The sequence below is a fragment of the Phyllobates terribilis genome, unplaced genomic scaffold (assembly GCF_046119375.1).
Source record: "Phyllobates terribilis strain yellow unplaced genomic scaffold, ASM4611937v1 Scaffold_3__8_contigs__length_932513732, whole genome shotgun sequence".
NCBI classification, from domain to species: domain Eukaryota; kingdom Metazoa; phylum Chordata; class Amphibia; order Anura; family Dendrobatidae; genus Phyllobates; species Phyllobates terribilis.
Genome location: NW_027362763.1, coordinates 176,300,947 through 176,312,115, shown reverse-complemented (window position 1 = coordinate 176,312,115; position 11,169 = coordinate 176,300,947). Strand labels below are relative to the sequence as shown.

The following is an 11,169-nucleotide window of genomic DNA, read 5'->3' as shown; positions in this document are numbered from 1 at the left end:
AACTGCTGACACACTTAAGCCATATGAGGTCTGGCATTGTCCTGCATTAGGAGGAACCCAGGGCCAACCGCACCAACATATGGTCTCACAAGGGGTCTGAGAATCTCATCTCGGTATCTAATGGCAGTCAGGCTACCTCTGGTGAGCACATGGAGGGCTGTGCGGCCCTCCAAAGAAATGCCATCCCACACCATTACTGACCCACTGCCCAACCGGTCATGCTGAAGGATGTTTCAGGCAGCAGATCGTTCTCCACGGCTTCTCACTACGCTGACAGACACAGCAAACCTTCTTGCCACAGCTCGCATTGATGTGCCATCCTGGATGAGCTGCACTACCTGAGCAACTTCTGTGGGTTGTAGAGTCCGTTTCATGCCACCATGAGTGTGAAAGCACAACCAACATTCAAAAGTGACCAAAACATCAGCCAGAAAGCATTGGTACTGAGATGTGGTCTGTGGTCCCCACCTGCAGAACCACTCCTCTATTGAGTGTGTCTTGATAATTTCCAATAATTTCCATCTATTGTCTATTCCATTTGCACAATAGCATGTGAAATTGATTGTCAATCAGTGTTGCTTCCTAAGTGGACAGTTTGATTTCACAGAAGTTTGATCCACTTGGAGTTATATTCTGTTGTTTAAGTGTTCCCTTTATTTTTTTGAGCAGTGTATATTGTGACAGTGTTACTGGTTTTATATGTGAGGGGAGGAATGTGTCACTCAGGATGCTCTCCTGTGTGAACTAAGACCTGCCAGCATGTTATATGCTGGTGGATTTACTCTGCTAACCCTAGAACGCATGACCATAAAAATCTACTTTTTCACATACCTGGGGCCTTTTAGGCCCGTGTGCAAATAACATGGAATAACTCAAACAAAAATGACAAACAACTATATACCTGAGGAATACCTAGAGTTTCAAAATTCTAACTAAAGTAATCTTGCAGAAAATAGAAAACAATTAACAGGGCGGGCCTGCGAGGCCCCAGGTGTGCGTTATAGGGTTAAAGGGTGTGTGGTTTTATGGGAATGGCAAAGAGGGCGGGACGCCACTCCCCCTACCTCTCCTCAGGGTGTGGCTGAGCAATGTATAAAAGCTCAGTCCCTTTTTTTTTCTCTGGAGTGTGGTCTGGAGAGTGAAGTCTCCAAACAGTGTTGTGGAAGCTGTAGAGCTTTTTAAAAGGACTTTGCCTGTGCAGTTTGTGCTACCGAGAGCGGGCGGAACCCGCTCACCTATGGACTGAGTTATATTTTGTTTTGTATTCCGTTTAACCCAGAGGGGTCTTGTTTATTTTTCCTGTGGAACCCTGCATGAGTTTATGCCATATAATAAACCAGCAGGAAGGTAGCCTGAGAACGTGTGTCCTGAGTCTGCCTCCGAGAGAGCCGAGCGAGTCGTCTTGCCACAATATATACAATCCTCAACATTGAAATTGCAAGATCATAATAGTGATGTGCAAATTATGAAAAAATGGAAAGAAAATTTTCAAAACATCACATGGGCAATGCCATGCAAATGCCTTCACAAGGTAATGTCAAACTGCTCGTGCTTCCAAGATTATGATTTGTGGTGGCAAACTGTACTGTAGCTGGACCCCTCTAGTCTTCATTCCAGGTCAGCCTAACATTGACTTGCCAGTGGTACAGTCATTTCTCCAAAGTGTCTCAGGAGCTGTTTTCCAACACGACGACAGGCCACATTTTGATTGTGCTACTTTTCAAAGCTTGAATGACCTAATTGTACTACCATGACCTGCAGCATCTCTTGACTTGACTCCCATCGAGTACATTTAAGATGTTACCAGTCTAAAATAGGAAAGGAAGCTGCCCGCAGTGGTTCTTGATGATTTGCCCAAGTGTATTCAGTGTGGCAGAACAGAACATTTCCTAGACAATCACTAATGGCCTAATTTTATTTATTGTACATGGTACTTTACACTGTAAAGGTTTGTGCTTCCTGTTACTTGTCATGTTTGAATAATTTTACATATTCACAGTTGTTAATTCCATGGCCCCAGATTTATGTCTAATAACTTCACCCTACATCTCCTAATAAACATAACTATTGTGTACTAATAATTCTATTACCTTTGTGATAAATATTTATCTTAATATTAGACTTGTATGAACAATTGTTCTCTCACCTTTCTGAATCGCTGGTTTTCAACACTTGCAAGACCAAAAATAATACTATTGTTATTAGTAAAACGACACTGAAGATTTTCAAGCGCTGAATGTTACTACAGACAAACCTGCAAGACAAACCAAAATGTATTAATGTCCATACTGTACATACCCAGGATCCAACTTACAACAATTGGAGGCAGAGCCTTTTGTTGCACAAACCCCACTCTTTGGAAATCCTTACCTGGATCAATCAAAGAGATCTAGGTAAGACAAATATCAAACCTGCCCATTACATCAGACTTTATCAAAATTAATTAATTTATTCTCAAGACCGCGCTGCCCTGTTATACACACTCCACCTGCGGCCCAGGTGGAGCGTGTATAGCAGGGGCACACTATGTGTAAGCACTTTAAAACTATTATGGCAGTGGTTACTTACAGTTAATTAGTGATTTGGGGAGATTTACCCCTGTACTGCTTAGATAAACATATGAGGAATCCTATAGGTTGTGACCATAACTTTTTATTGCCTACTACTTACCGTTCCTCGCATGTGAATGTTGTTGCATTTGTTTTCCTCCTTAAAACCTTGATGTTTTGGCATACTGTATATGTTTTTGATACATTTATAATAAAAGTTAATTTTATGTGGTTATGATTGAAAGGGGTGCATGGTGGTAGTAGTGGCGAGGGACTGCAGTTTTTGTGTTCCTACACCCTGACCGCCCATAAATACAAGATAATGTCCCGGTTGTCTGGTGATTTGCATGTAGTGTACAACACTTACAGTTTCCCGGGAAATCACAGTTTTCTTCAGGAGTTCAGTTGTTGCTGGCAAATAATAACTTTCAGACTCTGTCTCTCTTTCATATAACATAACTTTACTAAACTCTGTTTGTTCAGTTTTAGTCACAGATACAGTCTTTTTGGACATCTCCGTTACAGTTTTCATTCTCTCTTCTGTCCCTTCCTGTCCTGTCTTCAAAGTTAGTTTCCCCGGTACCGCAGCTTCCCAGAACACGGTCCTACTCTCCTCAGGTATGTTCCGTCCGCTCTCCCATCCTTGGGAGTAGTGAAGGCTGGCTCCATCCTTCCTTCTACAGGTCGTAGACCTCGGACGTTTAGGGAATTTTCCTCAGAGTTGTCCGCTTTATCGTTCCCCAAGCTACCTAACTCTTTTCCAATCATCCGTCTGTATCTCTATTGACGTTGAGCCCCCAGGGCCCTGAACTTCTATTACTACTAAACTACTCCGTTACTACCCCAGCTCCTTCTACACGGGAGTTATTACTAAATATATTAACTATTTCTATCCTATACTATTGTGCCCACCACTGCACTGTACCCAATTCCTAATCTAATTTACTATCCACTCCTAACATATATTGTCCCTGTAACTAACATTAGACAATATACATTTACATATTCATATATAAACACAGTGTAGAACAATACATTCACAAAAGGAAACCCTCTTATATTGATTACTCTATTTCTGGGTGTTTACACCTAATGTTTTTGTTTATTTATTTAAGTCTACAATTGAGGACATTTTTTCTTATCATGAAATAGAACGATACATTTTTTTCATATGTAAACAAACTTAAGTTTTGATTAACCCTTGGTGACCGAGCCGATTTTGACCTTAATGACCAGACCAAATTTTTGAAATCTGACCAGTGTCACTTTATGTGATAATAACTCTGGAATGCTTCAACGGATCCCAGTGATTCTGAGACTGTTTTTTCATGACAAATTGTGCTTCATGATAGTAGTAAAATTTGTTTGATACGACTTGCGTTTATTTGTGAAAATATCGGAAATTTGGCAAAAATTTAGCAATTTTCAAACTTTTATTTCTTATGCCCTTAAACCAGAGAGTCATGTCACACAAAATTGTTAATAAATAACATTTCCCACATGTCTACTTTACATCTGCATCATTTTTTAAACATTTTTTTTGTTAGGGAGTTAGAAGGGTTAAAAGTTGATCAGCAATTTCTCATTTTTCCACCAAAATTTACAAAACCTTTTTTTATGGACCACATGATATGTGAAGTGACTTGGGGGATATATATCACAAAACATCCAAAAGTGACACCATTCTAAAAACTGCGCTCCTCAAAGTCCTCAAAAAGGTGCTTCAAAGGAACTAAAGCAATGTGGAAGGAAAAAATGAACATTTAATTTTTTTCACAAAAATTTTTACTTTAGCCCCAATTTTTTTATTTTCATAAGGGAAACAGGAGAAAATGGACCCCAAAATTTGTTGTACAATTTCTCCTCAGTATGCTAATACCTTATACAGGTGCATCTCACTAAATTAGAATATCATCAAAAAGTAAATTTATTTCAGTTCTTCAATACAAAAAGTGAAACTCATATATTATATAGAGTCATTACAAACAGAGTGATCTATTTCAAGCGTTTATTTCTGTTAATGTTGATGATTATGGCTTACAGCCAATGTAAACACAAAATTCATTATCTTAGTAAATTAATATAATTAACAAAAAACACCTGCAAAAGTTTCCTAAGCATTTAAAAAGGTCCCTTAGTCTGTTTCAGTAGACTCCACAATCCCGGGGAAGACTGCTAACTTGACAGATTTCCAGAAGGCAGTCATTGACACACTCCACAAGGTCCCAGAGTTCCAATTTTCATTTGGAAATCAAGATGCCAGAGTCTAGAGGAAGAGTGGAGAGGCCACAATCCAAGCTGCTTGAGGTCTAGTGTGAAGTTTCCACAATCAGTGATGGTTTGGGGAACCATGTCATCTGCTGGTGTAGGTCCACTGTGTTTTATCAAGACCAAAGTCATCGCAGCCGTCTACCAGGAAATTTTAGAGCACTTCATGCTTCCCTCTGCCGACCAAGCTTTTTTGCAAATGAAAATTTCATTTTCCAGCAGGACTTGGCACTTGTCCACACTGCCAAAAGTACCAATACCTGGTTTAAAAACAACAGTATCACTGTGCTTGATTGGCCAGCAAACTCGCCTGACCTTAACCACATGTATTGTCAAGAGGAAGTTGAGAGACACCAGACCCAACAATGCAGACGAACAGAAGGCTCCTATCAAAGCAACCTGGGCTTCCATAACACCTCAGCAGTGCCACAGGCTGATCGCCTCCATGCCACGCCACATTGATGCAGTAATTGATGCAAAAGGAGCCCCGACCAAGTATTGAGTGCATTTACTGAACATACATTTCACTAGGCCAACATTTCGTATTTTAAAAACATTTTTCAAGCTGTTGTTATAAAGTATTCTAATTTACTGAGATAATGAATTTTGTGTTTTCATTAGCTGTAAGCCATAATCTTCAACATTAACAGAAATAATCACTTGAAGTAGATCACTCTGTTTGTACGGACTCTATATAATATAGGAGTTTCACTTTTTGTATTGAAGAACTGAAATAAATTAACTTATTGATGATTTTCTAATTTAGTGAGATGCACCTGTATGTGGGGGAAAACTATAGTTTGGGCGCACGGCTGGGCTCGGAAGGGAAGGGAAACTGACTTTTTGAACGCAAAAATGGCTGGAATCGATAGCGGATGCCATGTCATGGAGAGCCCCTGATGTGCCTGAACAGTGGAAACTACCCACAAGTGACCCTAATTTGGACACTAGACACGTAAAGGAATGTATCTAGATGTGTGGTGAGTACCTTGAACCACCAGGTGCGTCACAGAAGTTTATAACGTAGAGTCATGAAAATAAAAAAAATCTAATTTTTCCCACAAAATGTACTTTTAACCCCAATTTTTTATTTTCATAAGGGTAACAGGAGAAAATGGACATCAAAATGTATTGTGCAATTTCTCCTGAGTATGCCAATACCCCATATATGTGGGAAAACTATTGTTTGGGTGCACAGCAGGGCTTTGAAAGGAATGAGGACCGTTTGACTTTTTGAACGCAAAAATGGCTGGAATCGAGAGCGGACGTCATGTCGTGTTTGGAGAGTCCCTAATATGCCTAAACAGTGGAAACCACCACAAGTGGATAATAGGTGAAAACAGACCCCATAATTTGTTATGCGATTTCTTCCGAACGCGGTGGTACCCCATATGTTGTCAAAAACTTCTGTTTGGTCACATGGCAGGGCTAGGAAAGGAAAAGGTGCTATTTGTCTGGAATAAATTGTGAATGCCATGTCATATTTGGAGAGCCCCAGACACCCTCCACAAGTGACCCCGTTTTGGAAACTAGACCCCTCAAGGAATTCATTTAGGGGTGCACTGAGCATTTTTAACATACAGCTGATTCACAAAACTTTATAACATTTAGATTTAAGAACAACAAATATTTTTTTTTCCACTAAAATACTGTTTTAGCACCATATTTGTAATTTATACAAGAGAAAATGGGAGAAATTGGACCCCACAATTTTTTATGCAATTTCTCTCGAATGTGACAGTGCCCTATATGTGATTGTACACTACTGTTTAAGCTCATAACAGGGATCGGATTGGAAGGACCACTACTTGGCTTTTAGAATGCAGATTCCATTTGAATAGATTGTGGGCTCCGTTATCCGAGTCTAAGGAATTCATCTAGGGGTACAGTGAGTATTTTGAACCCATAGGTGCCTCACAGAATCTTAGAATATTGAGACATGGAAATATGACATTTTAGTGGTAAAAATGTAAGTATTTTATTTGCTGCAAATTTTTCAGGGACACAAGGGTTAATAGGTGAAACTGGACCCCATTATTTATGGCACAATTTCTCCCGAACGCGGTGATGGCCCATATGTCATCAGAAATTACTGTGAGGCCACACGTCAGGGCTGAGAAGGAAGGAGCGCTATTTGGCTTTTTTTTTGGAGCACAGATTTTACTATAGTAGTTTGCAGGCGACATTTGCAGAGTCACGAAGGTGCCACAACAGCAGAAAAACCCTAAAAGTGACCCCATTGTAGAAATTGCACCTCTCAATGATTTAATCTATGGCTGCAGTGATTATTTTGTAACTTCCAATCCAGGATTTTTTTCTGAAGAATTGCAAAAATTCCAGTTTAGTGCCCATACATTGTGACCCCATACATTGTAGTGCCCCCACATATGTTAGTCCTCTATGTGTGGGGTTTTTGTATTCACTTTGATTGCATATACAGTACAGACCAAAAGTTTGGACACACCTTCTCATTTAAAGATTTTTCTGTATTTTCATGACTATGAAAATTGTACATTCACACTGAAGGCATCAAAACTATGAATTAACACATGTGGAATTATATACTTAACAAAAAAGTGTGAAACAACTGAAAATATGTCTTATATTCTAGGTTCCTCAAAGTAGCCACCTTTTGCTTTGATGATTGTTTTGCACACTCTTGGCATTCTCTTGATGAGCTTCAAGAGGTAGTCACTGGAAATGGTCTTCCAGCAATCTTGAAGGAGTTTCCATAGATGCTTAGCACTTGTTAACCCTTTTGCCTTCACTCTGCGGTCCAGCTCACCCCAAACAATCTCTATTGGGTTCAGGTCTGGTCACTGTGGAGGCCAGGTCATCTGGCGTAACACCACATCTCTCTCCTTCTTGGTCAAATAGCCCTTACACAGCCTTCAGGTGTGTTTGGGGTCATTGTCCTGCTGAAAAATAAATGATGGTCCAACTAAACGCAAACCGGATGGAATAGCATGCCGCTGCAAGATGCTGTGGTAGCCATGCTGGTTCAGTATGCCTTCAATTTTGAATAAATCCCCAACAGTGTCACCAGCAAAGCACCCCCACACCATCACACCTCCTCCTCCATGCTTCACGGTGGGAACCAGGCATGTTGAGTCCACCCGTTCACCTTTTCTGTGTCGCACAAAAACAAGGTGGTTGGAACCAAAGATCTCAAATTTGGACTCATCAGACCAAAGCACAGATTTCCACTGGTCTAATGTCCATTTCTTGTGTTCTTTAGCCCAAACAAGTCTCTTTTGCTTGTTGCCTGTCCTTAGCGGTGGTTTCCCAGCAGCTGTTTTACCATGAAGGCCTGCTGCACAAAGTCTCCTCTTAACAGTAGTTGAAGAGATGTGTCTGCTGCTAGAACTCTGTGTGGCATTGACCTGGTCTCTAATCTGAGCTGCTGTTAACCTGCGATTTCTGAGGCTGGTGACTCGGATAAATTTATCCTCAGAAGCAGAGGTGACTCTTGGTCTTCCTTTCCTGGGGCGGTCCTCATGTGAGACAGTTTCTTTGTAGCGCTTGATGGTTTTTGCAACTGCACTTGGGGACACTTTGAAAGTTTGCCCAATTTTTTGGACTGACTGCCCTTCATTTCTTAAAGTAATGATGGCCACTAGTTTTTCTTTACTTAGCTGCTTTTTTCTTGCCATAATACAAATTCTAACAGTTTATTCAGTAGGACTATCAGCTGTGTATCCACCTGACTTCTGCACAACACAAGTGATGGTCCCAACCCCATTTATAAGGCAAGAAATCCCACTTATTAAACCTGACAGGGCACACCTGTGTAGTGAAAACCATTTCCGGTGACTACCTCTTGAAGCTCATCAAGAGAATGCCATAGAATGACATATTTTCAGTTGTTTCACACTTTTTTGTTAAGTATATAATTCCACATGTGTTAATTCATAGTTTTGATGCCTTCAGTGTGAATGTACAATTTTCATAGTCATGAAAATACAGAAAAATATTTAAATGAGAAGGTGTGTCCAAACTTTTTGTCTGTACTGTATATCTGAACTTCTTTCAATCAGAATGTGAGCATTCATCCCATGTCACATGACTGGGCTGCAACATATGCATTTAATTACAACTAGCATTTAATGGTTGCCTGCATTCTGATCTGATAGCTGTGAAAAAGAACACCGGAGTTGGGTTTGAAACGCTTTGCACTGTCAGTCTACCCTCCACTTATCCTGATGGATATGTTATTTTAATAACCATCTTCTAAATTAAGACTACATTTTTTACCGGAGCTGGAAACTTCTTTTTCTTGGATTGTGCCCCCATGTATTGTAGTGCCCCCATACATTGTACCCAGCTTGTGATTCTGGCGATACGCATCCCATAAATTAACTGCTCTCTCCCCACTACAATACCGGCAAACATGTGCCCATTTATTATGGTTTAGGCACAGTGGAGCTCAGAAGGAGGGGGCATTTGGATTTGGGAGCGCAGATTTCACTGGATTTTATTTGAGGATGCAAGAGCCATGTTGCTTTTCCAGATTCTTAGTTCTGCTAGTAATTTGGGAAACCCATATAGTTTTAGTGACAGATAACGGAATGGGTGCTGGTTTTGTGCTGGATAAATTAGGGTTTTTATTGATAACATTTTAGAGTACATAATATTTTTCGATCACTTCCAGAATAAGGCAGGGATCACAATCTTGTGTTCAACGCTGAGCACCCACATTGGGGTTTCCGTGTAAATTCAACAAAAATGCTATTCAGATGAAACCCCCAACGGAACTATTCGTCATAATGAGGCTGATGGAGACAGTTTAAAGTTTGTTTGGTGTCTGATCCGGTGGTGTCCATCTTTTTAGGTGTGCACAGATCTGTGGTCACCCACACTTGTGCGCTAAAATGACACCTAAAATGATGGGACATCGCCGGAACACAGACCAGTCCAAAGTGACTCCATGTGCCTCATATAATGGGGAAAAAAAGTATTAGTCAGCCACCAATTGTGCAAGTTCTCCCACTTAAAAAGATGAGAGAGATCTGTAATTGACATCATAGGTAGACCTCAACTATGAGAGAAAATGAGAAAACAAATCCAGAAAATCAAATTGTCTGATTTGGAAATAATTTTTTTTTAAATTTTGGTGGAAAATAAGTATTTGGTCAATTACAAAAGTTCATCTCAATACTTTGTTATATATCGTTTGTTGGCAATGACAGAGGTTAAACGTTTTCTGTAAGTCTTCACAAGGTTGACACACACTGTTGCTTGTATGTTAGCCCATTTTTCCATGCAGATCTCCTCTAGAGCAGTGATATTTTGGGGCTGTCGCTGGGCAACTCGGACTTTCAATTCCCTGCAAAGGTTTTCTATAGGGTTTAGATCTGGAGACTGGCTAGGCCACTCCAGGACCTTGAAATGCTTCTTACGAAGCCACTCCTTCATTGCCCTGGCTGTGTGCTTCGGATCATTGTCATGCTGAAAGACCCAGGCAAGTTTCATTTTCAATGCCATTGCTGATGGAAGGAGGTTTGCACTCAAAATCTCACGATACATGGCCCCATTCATTCTTTCATGTACATGGATCAGTCGTCCTGGTCCCTTGGCAGAGAAACAGCCCCAAAGCATGATGTTGCCACCCCCATGCTTCACAGTAGGTATGGTGTTCTTTGGATGCAACTCCTCACTCTTTCTCATCCAAACACGACGAGTTGTGTTTCTGCCAAACAGTTCTACTTTGGTTTCATCTGACCATATGACATTCTCCCAATACTCTTGTGGATCATCCAAATGCTTCAGACGGGTCCGGACATGTAATGGCTTAAGCAGGGGGACAGTCTGGCACTACAGGATCTGAGTCCCTGGCGGTGTAGTGTGTTACTGATGGTAGCCTGTGTAACGTTGGTCCCAGCTCTCTGCAGGTCATTTACTAGGTCCCCCCGTGTGGGACTGGGATTTTTGCTCACTGTTCTTGAGATCATTTTGAACCAACGGGGTGAGATCTTGTGTGGAGCCCCAGATCGAGGGAGATTATCAGTGGTCTTGTATGTCTTCCATTTTCTAATTATTGCTCCTACAATTGATTTCTTCACACCAAGCTGCTTGCCTATTGCAGATTCAGTCTTCCCAGCCTGGTGCAGGGCTACAATTTTGTTTCTGGTGTCCTTCGACAGCTCTTTGGACTTCACCATAGTGGAGTTTGGAGTGTGACTGTTTGAGGTTGCAGACAGATGTCTTTTATACTGATAACAAGTTCAAACAGATGCCAGTACCACAGGTAATGAGTGGAGGACAGAGGAGCCTCTTAAAGAAGAAGATACAGGTCTGTGAGAGCCAGAAACCTTGCTTCTTTGTAATTGACGAAATACTTATTTTCCACCAA

General features: G+C 40.8%; 1 protein-coding gene across 1 annotated transcript in view; it reads right to left on the bottom strand.

The window, feature by feature from the left end:
• LOC141258966 (galactose-3-O-sulfotransferase 2-like) overlaps nt 1-11,169 on the bottom strand; it is a 58,613-nt gene that overhangs the window by 15,131 nt on the left and 32,313 nt on the right. The window contains exon 2 of the mRNA XM_073674295.1: nt 2,147-2,254. Within this exon, the coding sequence (XP_073530396.1) occupies nt 2,147-2,254 (108 nt within the window). The remainder of the gene's footprint in view (nt 1-2,146; nt 2,255-11,169) is intronic.